Source organism: Equus quagga, chromosome 5, assembly GCF_021613505.1.
Source record: "Equus quagga isolate Etosha38 chromosome 5, UCLA_HA_Equagga_1.0, whole genome shotgun sequence".
NCBI classification, from domain to species: Eukaryota; Metazoa; Chordata; class Mammalia; order Perissodactyla; family Equidae; genus Equus; species Equus quagga.
The window spans coordinates 80,756,111-80,767,398 of record NC_060271.1 but is presented as its reverse complement, the minus strand read 5'-3'; the positions used below and the strand labels follow the sequence as shown (position 1 = coordinate 80,767,398).

Sequence of the window (11,288 nt, the reverse complement as noted above, 5' to 3'; positions counted from 1 at the left end):
ACCATCCCGTGCAACTCCACTGCTCCACAGCACGTCCAGGTCTCTGCAATGGCAAGTCCCCACCTGACCTGGCCCTGCCCATCCTCCCCCACCTCCTGTCCAGCCACCCTCTGCCTCACTCACTCTGCTCCACCCACCCAGCCTACGGGCTGTTCCACGAATACCCAGGGCCTTTGCACTGGCTACTGCTTCTGCCTGGACTACCCTCCCCTCCCCCTGACACCTCATGGCTTGTTCCCTCACTTCACTCAGGTCTCTGCACACATGTCACCTTATCTATAGAGGCCCCCACAACCCCCTCTGTGTAAAATTGCACCTTCCCCATCACTTTCTATCCACTATCCCCCTTACCCTGATTCATTTCTTCTTGTCCACACATTACGTTTTTATCTGTTTGATGTAAAAACGGGGGCTCTGCGAGAGCAGAGACTGAACTCTCTGTGGTGGCTCAGTTGCAGCATCTAGAACATTGCCTGGCACATAGCAGGGGCTCAGCGGGAAACATTTGTGGATGGATGGATGGATGGACGGACAGAAGGATGGATGGATGAATGAGTGAATGAATAAGAGACAGAGATAAGCTTCAGGCTCAGAGCTGAGGCAGGACAACAGTCTCCCATGTCATGTGCCCCAACGGCAGGTGGAGAAACAGGGAGTGAGGTTTTTGTTACAAATTAAGAATTTTATTACCATCAGAGTTGTAGGAAGGCAGGCAGTGAGGGTCCCAGAAGATGCCTGGGCTTTAGAATAATCCAGATGACTTGGTCAAAACCAAAAGCAATTTGATGACAGAAAACAATTTGGTTGAGAACAAGTTGGAGGGAAAACAATGCAATCCCTCTGTGCCTTTTCAAGTACTTTGCTTAAATTTCAGAAGAGTTTTACCCTCTGCTTTAAATTTCTGGTTAATATTTTAGCCAACTGTTTTAATTCTGTTCATTTTAAAAAATTTATTGTGAAATGTGCACATAGATAAAAGTGCATAAAACATAAACGTGACGTATTATAATTCTATTTTGCCTAAAAAGGGAGAAAGAAAAAACGAGAATTAAAGAGCGAAAGAGAAAGAAACAATGATGAAAAATACATCCATATGAATGTCGACAGAGAAAGGTCTGAGAAAATGAGCCATGTTTGTCCCAGGGAGCCAGCGTAGGTACAAGGTTCATCATGAAGTTTCTTTATATGTTTTTGGACTGACCTAATTTTGGGGTTTTTCTAAAATAAGCACTCAGTTTTCTTCCTTTTCTTTTTCGAAAGCTTTAAAAGGAATTTAAACAAAAAAAAAATTAACCAAGCAATAATAAGTAACAATCAAAGAAAAAGATCTGGAATTTGGGGGAGGTTTTAGAGATTTTTTTTTTTTCCTCCCAGTTTATTTTCAGCCAATTATATCTCCTCTACTTGTTTGGTGGTTTTTGTGAATTTTTAAATTTCGTAAGTTGATAAAAACAATGAATGTTTCCAACCACAGTGAATAAGTTCATGGGTTTTATAAATCCCTTACACACTGTTTAATTAACCAAGACCCACCCATTTGTTGGACACCGCAGCTTCTCAAACTCATTTCCACGCACTTTGTCGTGCCTTACTCTACTTATAGTAGATGAAAACAACCTAAATCCATTTTTACCAAATCTTTGTCTGTCCAGACTGCTCCAGCAGACTGAACCGAGCACTCTGAAGTCAGGCAGGCCTAAACTCCAACCTCGGTTCAGCCATTTACCGTTTGAGTAACCTTGGGCAAACTACCCTCTCCTGATTCCAGTTTCCCCATCTGTTAAATGGGGGTAAAACCTACATTACAGGGGTTTTGTGGCACAGAAAGAAGTTGCTAAATCAGCACCCTGTGTGTCACCTCAGGCCAGTTTCTCAGCCTTGGCACTGTTGACATTCAGGGCTGGAGCACTCGGGAGTGAAGGGGCGGGCTGGGGGGCGTCCTGTGCATTGTGGGAGACTGAGCAGCATCCCTGGCCTCTACTGACCCCCCTCCCTGAAGTTATGACAACCAAAAATGTCTCCAGACATTGTGAAATGTGCCCTGGGGGCAAACCCGCCCCCGTTAAGATCGCTGCCTTAGTCTTTCCCTCTCTCACACCCTGACTGATGCCCAGAGTCCTTTCCGTGTCACCTCGGAAATCAGTCCCCTTCCCCACTGAGCCTGCTCAGCTCCTTCAGGACTCACCTGGGCCAGCGCGGACTCCCCACCAGACAACCTCCCTCCGTGCAGTCTTGTTCCCTGTGCCCATCCAGGGGCTGTGGGACATGAAGATACTAACATGTGCTTTTGCTCTTGATTCTTCTGCCTCAGGCAAGTGGCCAGGCCTTTTAGGGCCCTCTTACGTTCCTGGGCCAAAAGCCAGTATTGCCTGTAAGGTGTAAGACACTTTTCTTCACCATCTTTTGTACCTGCCTAAACCCATGAACGAGAAAATGTTCAGATGCCCTGGTCAGGGAGGTGTGGGGTGGCGTCAGAACGTACAGGAGATGAGGAGAGCAGATCTGGCTGGACAGAATGGACGGTGGTCAGTCCTGGAGAGAACAGGCACCCACACACCACTTGGCAGCCTCACCCCCATGAAGCGGCAGGATATCCCAGGGAGGGGCTTCCTGGCGTCCCTAGGAAGGCAGGATCTGAGACCTGGGCTCCTAGTGCCCCCATGTGTGGCACAGAAGACAGCACAGCCGTGTGGCCTAAAGGGATTGTGTGAACAGGGACATGGACATCTCCGTGGTAACAGTGCGCCTGGGCATCCATGACCTACAGCTCCTCCCCCTCCACAATGAGTCAGTGCTGCCTAAGATTCTGGGACCTTTCCCCAATCCAAAGAAGAACAAGCCCCCAAAATGACTGAGTGACTGTCTCCACAGTGGCTGAATGGGGACGCAGAGTTGGACGTAATTAGCTTTAATTTAAGAAAAACATTTTAATATATTTCTCACACATCTCTGAGTTTGTGGACTGAGGCTCAGATGTGTTACAAATGCAGATGTCATCATGTCACTTCCCTGCCTACAACTCTTGCACGGCTCCTTGTTACCTAAGAATGAAGGTCCCTGATTGCACACAGCCAAGCAAGCTGGTGCTGACTCTCCACACTTGCTCCCAGGGCAGACATTGCTAATCAATCATGGCATCTTTCTGGCCATGTCTGAGCATAGTCCCAGAATCCTTTGCAGCACCTCCCACTGGACAGCTGCATGGATCAGAGTTGATACTTGAGATAAAGTCAAGTATTTTCTCTACTTTAGGATCTACACCCATCACCACCACCATCTCCCCCATGCAGAATTTTTTACTGCTTCTTAAATCAGGATATACCATTGGTATATACACTTATTTTACAGGGTTTATTTTTTCTTTCTCGAAAAAATATTATTAAATTTATAAGGTATTTTTTTAATTGAGTGCATCTTAGAGCTGAAGAAATCCGGCATTGGCTATCCTTGGCCTTCTGGAGTTTCCTCAAAGGTCATACAGGAACTCACACCTGGCCCTTTGTCTACCCCGGACACTCAGTCACCCAGTTAGCTGGCACCAGCCCAGCTGGTCCTTGCCTGCCTCTCCTTCCTCCCTCCACTCAGCGTCTTCTTGGGAAATGGTCACTTATCTTTCAAGACTTGGCTTAAAGATATCCTCTGTGGGGTCTGGCCCCATGGCCGAGTGGTTAAGTTCGCGCACTCCGCTTCAGTGGCCCAGGGTTTCCCCAGTTTGGAGACTGGACACGAACGTGGCACTGCTCATGAAGCCATGCTGAGGCAGTGTCCCACACAGCACAACCAGAGGCACTCACAACTGCAATATACAACTATGTACCGGGGGGCTTTGGCGAGAAGAAAAAAAGAAGATTGGCAACAGATGTTAGCTCAGGTGCCAATCCAATCTTCAAAAAAAAAAAAGAAGATATCCTGTGTGGAGCCTTTCCTGACCCCCACCCCTACCACGTGACCCTCCCTGTGCCCCCACCCCTGCACAGATGGGAGCAGGAGAGGACACAGCACCTGGCCAGTCCCAGGCCCACTTCCTGTGCCTGGCTGCCTTCCTCCGCAGACTGTAAACCCCTAGAGGGCTGGGCTCACTGCACGCACTCCCAGGTGCAGGAAGACACTCGACTAGGAGCCCACGGACACAGGGCAGGCCACGGCTGGCCCCAGGAGAGTCCCGCAGGCAACACGTGCCTTGGAGACTTCACCTCAGTCCAGGCTGGGGGAGGCTGGCCCAAGAGACCTGAGCAGTCAGAACTTGAGAATCAATTTATGAACCCACAATGAGAAACAGAACAGCTGGGTGGAGTGGGTGGTCAGAGTGGCCCAATCAGAGTTTGCCCTCCTCGCAGCCTGGCCAGGGAAGCCACATGCATTCCCCAGGGCTGCTTGGCAGCCATGGACTCTGGATGGGACAGTGACTGATGAGACTGGAATGTGTGGTGGCGTCAGCTCCAACAGCTGCCTCCATGTCTCCTCAGTGGCTGAGGACCATCTGGGCAGGCCAGGTCACCTCTCTGGGGCAAGAGGTTGGCTACTTCCTCAGCATCGCCACAAGAGAAGGACTTGTGGCCCTGGGTCTCTGACTCCAGCTGCCCTCCTGATTGACACATTGAGTCCTCAAGATAAAGTAATACCTTCAGCCTAGCACCTAAAGCCTTGCACACCTGGGAGCCTTAGCTCTCCTCCAGATAACCACAGTCTGATTTCATAATTTCTCTTGTTTGCTAACAAGGACCACCCACACCTGGCACTGAGTAGGTGATTAATAACTGGTTGCTTCTAGGTTTGTTTTTCATAGGCACATGGCTTAGCAATTCTGAAACTACTCTCTGGGTATTCTAGGATTGAGCAAATAAGTAACCGGGAGCCAGGTTTCTCACTGTTGGAGAAAAAAGTTGCAAATATGGAAAGGGGGAAGTTTAGAAGAAACCCTATGGTGCTGGAATTGTAGGTATTCATATGGACTCATATTTTAACATATTTAGAGAGGTAGATATGGAAACATATATAGATATGCTATATGTCTTTTTTTTTCTTAGCTCTGACCTCTGAAAGGACCTAGGGATAATGACACTCCAGTAGCAATGAGTACACCTGACACCCAGATGCTGGTTTCTGAATATCGGACTCCGCCAAAAGGAATCAGGGTCCTGGGAGAAATGGCCAGTCCCAGGGCCAGTGCAGGGAAAGTACGAGATGAACCTGGGATATCTGGTGACAGAAAATAAGGAAGGGCTCAGATTATGATGGGGACACGTCCCAGGAAGACAGGAGCCAGTTTGAAGAGCCTCGTAAGGCCAATCTAAAACAATTTGAACATCAAAATAAATAATGATAGAAAGAGTATAAATCATCAAATAAGAGTCTGTGAGTCTACAGTGATGTAAATAAATAATAAATAAATCAAAGGGAAAGCTCTTCTTTAGAGCTGAGCACCAGCTCATAAACGCAGAAGGGTAGAATTAGAAAATCACCATGGGCGGGCAGGGATCGTGGATGGATCTAGTGGGTGACTGACGAGAAACAGGCTACTCGTGTGGTCTCAGAGCAGCAACCCAGCAGACACAGGAAAAATAGTTTACAGTAGAAAAACCCGGCGGACACCAGTCTGACCAACGGATTCAAGTTGACATCACCAGTAATGGAACAAACAGGGATCCTGTGCCTCCTGATATGATGCGCTGGGAAGGACAGCACATCACTTCTGGGTATTTCTACCCAAAACACATAACCTGAATCTAATCCTGAGAAAACATCAGTCACCCAAACATAGATTCACATTCTACAAAATAACTGACCAGGCCTCATCAGAAACATCAAGGTCATGAAGGTCAAAGACAGACTGAGGACTTGTTCATATTAAAGGACACTAAAGAGACAGGGCCACTAAATGCAGTGTGTGACTGGATTGGATCCTGGACCAGAAAACAATTGTTTTCTCTTGCTTATAAAAGTCATTATTGGGATAATTGGTAAAATTTAATAAGGTGTGCAGATTAGATAATGGTAATATTATATCAATGTTAATATCCTGATTTTGATTGTTATATTGTGGTCATATAAAAGAAATCCTTATTTCGGGGGAAATAAATACTAAAGTATTTAGAGGTAAATGTGTATCATATTTGCAGTTTCCGAACAGTTCATTTACATGTAGATGCAGAGAAAGATGAAGATGAGAGAGAGAGAGAATGATCAACTTAACTGGTAAAGGTTCCTACTCGGGGACGAGGAGAAGCACACATGGAAATTCTTTGTACTACTCTTGTGACTCTTCTGTAAGTCTGAAATTATTTCAAAACAAAAGTTTTTAAAAATAAAATAAATGTTTGCTGGATAAAAGCATGAAGAATTATCTAGAATAGTCGGGGCATTAGTAGGCATCCGGTGTGTGGTCATTATTAGTGTAGAGGGGGTCTTGTGGGGGCCGTGAGTTGGCCCTTAACCAGAGGTACCAGAACATTCTAGGTCAGAGTTTTTCAAACATTCGTGTGCATGAGAATCCCCTGGAGATCTTGTTCAGCGCAGGCTCTGGTGCAGGTTTGGGGAGCATTTCTGACCTGCTGCCTTCCTGGGGGTTCAGGGATCACCCTTTGGGTCACAGGGTGGTAGATACAGCTGGGACTTAGGCCAGGGGTTCCCAGCCTGGCTGCACATTAGGACCACAGGAAGAACCGGCTTAATGGATCTTCCCAGTGATTCCAATGTGCAGCCAGGATCAGACCTTTACATTGTTGCCTGCGTCCATCTCCTGCTTTCCATCATCTCAAATTCACCCCCAAGTCTGGATCCTGCCATGGCTTCCAAGCTGGAGTCTTTGCTGCTGCTTTACGCACGCAATCCAATACCCAGAAACCAGGTGAATCTTCCTGCTCCTCCACGGTTCAAACACGCATGCAAATCAAGTGTAAACTCCTCACCCAGGCCTCAAGACCCCCCGCAATGTGGTTGCAACCCACTTTTCCTGGCTGCTCTCCAGGGCTCCCCCGCTTGAAACTCTGCTCCCAGGAGAGCGGCGTTCAGCACCCTCGGGCCCAGGTTCCACCTTCTCACGTTTGCGTTGGTAACCCCCTCACACACGCGCAGCGCCTGTCTTAAGCCTGACTCTGTCTCCAGTAACAGCCACCACTTGGTTCCTTCCTCCACGGGGCCTGTGCCACACACAGCCCCCTCCTCTCGCCGGGCCCACCCGGCACTCATTTTCTTCTAGGAGAGAGAGCTGGCGGAGAGCCTGGTGGCTCAGCCAGGCTCTCCTCACAAAGAACAGGGGAAAAAGAGTCTCTGAGGCTGGGACACGGGTCCCCTGGTTCCTGTTCTCCCACGACAAGCCTCCGCAGCCAGCCGTGTGTGGGGAAGGGCAGAGAGGGAACACTGCGGGTGTTGCCCTGGAATTCTGGCCTGGCACTCAATGCCCCAACCCCCGCCTGCCGCCCAGTGACCCACCCACCCCACACCCTCCCTCCTTCAACCTGGCCTGTGGTTAGGATCTGAAGGAAAATAGGTCACAGGGAGGTGCCACCTGGTTTGTCCCCTCAGGGGAGGGTTTGGCCTAGGAGAGAAGCCACATTTGTTAGTGGTGGAAAAACAGATTTGAGAAGGAGGACACATGACCTGGAGACTCGAGGAGACCGTCTTTTCCAGTTTCTCCCTGCTTTTCCTACCTCCACAGCACGGCCTCTTGGGGGGCCCTCCCTGTCTCCAGGCCTCACTTTCCTGGGAAAAGACTTCCTCCTGATCTAGCGCCTCCCATCATGCCACGTGCCCTGGGGCTGACGGAGCTAATTCCTGTTAAGATGCTTGGCTGCCCAGGGACAGGGGCTCCAGTAATCATGAGGATTAGGGGCAGAGCGGGTGCCTCAGTTCTCAGGAGAATCACAGCTGGGATCCGAGGGAGGAGCGGCTGCTCTTGGCTCAGATCAGCTTCCAGAGGTCCAGGGTCAAGTCCCCAGAGGCTTCCTGGGAAGAAGGCTCATTCCCACCTCTGCCTCCGGCTCAGGCTGTTTGTCTTTCCCTTGGAGATGTCCAGGTGAAAACTTCCAGAAGAAGCTCATCTCACCCTCATGAAGATGGGGGCCAGCCCCAGTGGCCTGGTGGTTAAGTTCAGTGCACTCCGCTTGGGTGGCCCAGGTTCTGTTCCCAGGCATGGACCTATACCACTCTGTTCATAGCCATGGGGGTTCACACACTAAAAAATAGAGGAAGATTAGCATGGATGTTAGCTCAGAGTGAATCTTCCTTAGCAAAAAAAAAAAAAAAAGAAGAAGAAGATGGCCCTTCCTGCCTCCCATCCAAAGCTTGAAAAGCTTTGCGCCCCCCAGTCTCCCTGCAGATCCCTTTTGTCTGCAGAATTTCCTTTCCAGATTCGCAGCCTGGCTGAGTTCCAGAGAAAGAGGCAGGAACTTGGAAGCAAATATGAGGTAGACCCCTTAAAGAGATGAACACCGCATTCCCAGATCTGGGGCGGTCCTCCCCACTCCATCCTGCCTCACTAGTCTCGAGTCCATGCCAAGTCCCTCCAGGAAGAAACTATCCTCCTGCCACCAGAGCCGCCTGCTGCCGTCTCCTCCTCTGTCCTCCAAAGCTCCCTTGGGCTGCCCCATGCCGGTCAACACATGTGCCCGGCCTTGCTGTCTGCCTCCACGTCCCGGCTCCCAAGCAGCTGTAAGAACCTATTTGCCAGTCAGATCCTTTCCCCTTTGCCTACAGTAACCATAATTCTCAAATCCCCAATTAAGACCTCACAAATAACTTTAGGGTCACTTTTGGGTATAAGAGGCAATTTGGATGCTAAAATATTATAGTTTGAAATGATTAGAGGAATCATCATTAGATTAGAAATGATGACAGGAATTATGGAGGAAACAAGTCAAAATATTTTAAATTGAGGCTGTCATAGAAAACCCAAGAGATATAGTCCCTGTATATATATACAGTCTCAAACCTCCAGGCTAGGCACTCAGTAAATACTTGGATCTTCCCTCTCCTTGACATTTACTGTTTTTCCCACCCTCTCACATCCGTTCCCCAAGTAACACATTACGTGGTTTTTCCATGAGTCAATCTTTATTGGTTTTTGAAGTAATGAATTATTGACATAAGGCTCAATGCATTTCAAAGCAAATGACAGAAGGAAACAGATGATGCAGGTGAGAAGATTCAACAGGGAGGACTCCCTGGCCGCGGTGACCCTCACCTGTGAGAGCTGGGTGTTGCTGGTGAGGACCCTGCAGCCAGGACCCAGCCCAGCTGAGATAGGCTGCATGGACCTGAAGGTCACTGAGCTACATCTCAGGGGATCTGAAGGGGTCCCCAGTCCTCTCTCAAAGACAATCATCTCTAGCCTTCTTGGAACCTTCTTTTAGCCTGAGAGTCTTTGCCAACGATAGCAGCTTGACAAACATAAGGACCCTCCCTCCCTCTGAGAAAGTCGGCCGCTCTCCCTCACCTGCGCCTTTTCAAACGGAAGCCTCCCCCACCAGGGGCAAATCAAGGCCCCTGCAGAGGGAAGAGGAGTGGGAGGAGGAAGGCAAGAGTTGGTTTTAGAGGGTTGGCCAAACCCAGTGACCCCTGAGGGTCTGTGCCCTTCCCCTCCACTGTGGTGGGTCTTCCCACTGATGTTTGGGGATGAGGAAAAGGGGCTTCTCAACAGGAGAGCTGCTGCTGCCCCTCCTCCGAGGGCTCCTCCTCTATGAGCTCCAGGTCAAACTCATCTTCCAGGGACCCTCCAACAGGCAGAAGGCGGAACTTCTTCCCTTTCAGGGTGCAGGTGCGATGCTCGAAGTCCAGGATGGCTTGGTGGTCCTGGAGCACGTCGGTACCAATGATGGCTTCCTCAGCACTTGCGTTGGCCACTAGGAACTCTGCCTTCAACTTCAGCTTGCCCAGGGACACCACTGTATCCCAGATGCCCAGGATCTTCATTTCGGCCCCATTGGCTACTTTCACCACGTTCTCAAAGGGCCGCAGGGTGTCCAAGTCGCCATCGGTGACCTCCTCCCACAAGCTTGGGTGGACCACGGAGACCTGGGCCCCAGAGTCCACCAGGAACCTCACCGGCACTCCGCCAATCTTCCCCTTGAGGTAGTAGCCCTTGCCCATGCTGTTGGCAAAGACGATCTCCTTGGGCAGGTGGCTGTGGGCAGTCCCGGACCCCCCAAAGGCCTTCAGGAGAGTCTCCTTCACAGCCCTATAGTCCCCCTGGTCCTGAGGACTAAGTGCATGGTAGACCTCCAGGGCGTCTCCCCTGAGAGCCTCCTTCAGGAACCGTAGCTTGGTGCCATGGTCCCAATGGTTGAGGTTGTCTATGGCCTCAAAGCGGTGCAGCCAGAGGTTTGGGGCTACATTAGCTCCATCAAAAGGCTCCGGCACGAAGGTACGCTCCCGGTGGCCCTCCCGGCTCCTGGCTCCGCTCTCGGCCATCCCTCTTCTCTCCCCTGGAACTGCAGCAGCAACGCACGCCAAGTAGAGAAAGCCCCAGAGCAGTGTCGGCGCAATCACGCTGGAGAACAAGGCCGCTCTAAACAGTGTTGCTAAGGTGGCCGGCCTCGGGCAGCCAGAAGGGACCGGGCGAGAGCTGTCTGACCGACTTCTAGGTGCAGAGGCGGGCAGCTGCTGTGGCCTGCTCCCTCTACAGAGCCTTTTTGATGCCTTGGCTGAGCCCCCAGGGCTCCTCATTCTCCTTTGTTCTGGAAGCTCCACCTCTCCTCGTCCCGCCCTCCAGCCAGCATCCTGCCCAACTAGCAGGATCAGTGCCTCACCCTTCTGCATCCATCCACGGGAATGGCGCAGGCCAGCCCACGTTGCAGGAAAGGTCAGCCTCACTCAGAGGGAGCCTACCCAGGTACCCTCCTCAGCCTGTGTCCCATCATAACAGATGAGGACACGGCGGACATTATGACACTCAGGGGTTTGCATCAGCTGGAGAAGGGAGGGGGAGGCAGGGACCGGAGGCCCATCAGCTTCTAGACTGGGAAAGCCCTCTTGCCCTCAAACCAAAGTGACCACAGAACAATTAAAGGAAAGGAGCTTACATTTATTGCACTCCTACTATGTGTGAGGCATAGGGTAGATGTTTCTCGTGCATTCTAAACCAACTATGGAATCCCATAAGATTCCCTGGGGAGGGAGATAGAGGAGGGTCCTAGAAACAAGAATACACAGAAATAGTTTTTGGTGTTTTTGTTTTTTTTTTTGAGGAAGATTAGCCCTGAGCTAACATCTGCTGCCAATCCTCCTCTGTTTGCTGAGGAAGACTGGCCCTGAGCTAACATCCATGCCCATCTTCATCTACTTTATATGTG

The 11,288-nt window shown here is 50.1% G+C and overlaps 1 protein-coding gene across 1 annotated transcript; it reads right to left on the bottom strand.

Annotated features, from left to right (window-relative positions):
• Positions 1 to 9,032: 9,032 nt before the first annotated feature.
• Positions 9,033 to 10,677, bottom strand: ASPRV1 (aspartic peptidase retroviral like 1). Its single transcript, XM_046661618.1, has one exon. It carries the CDS (start codon positions 10,660 to 10,662, stop codon positions 9,631 to 9,633), a length of 1,032 nt encoding a protein of 343 aa, XP_046517574.1. The 5' UTR covers positions 10,663 to 10,677; the 3' UTR covers positions 9,033 to 9,630.
• Positions 10,678 to 11,288: the final 611 nt, after the last annotated feature.

What these genes read in the sequence shown, in the direction of transcription:
- ASPRV1 (XM_046661618.1), bottom strand. Translation starts at nt 10,662, where the DNA reads ATGAGGAGCCCTGGGGGCTCAGCCAAGGCATCAAAAAGGCTCTGTAGA.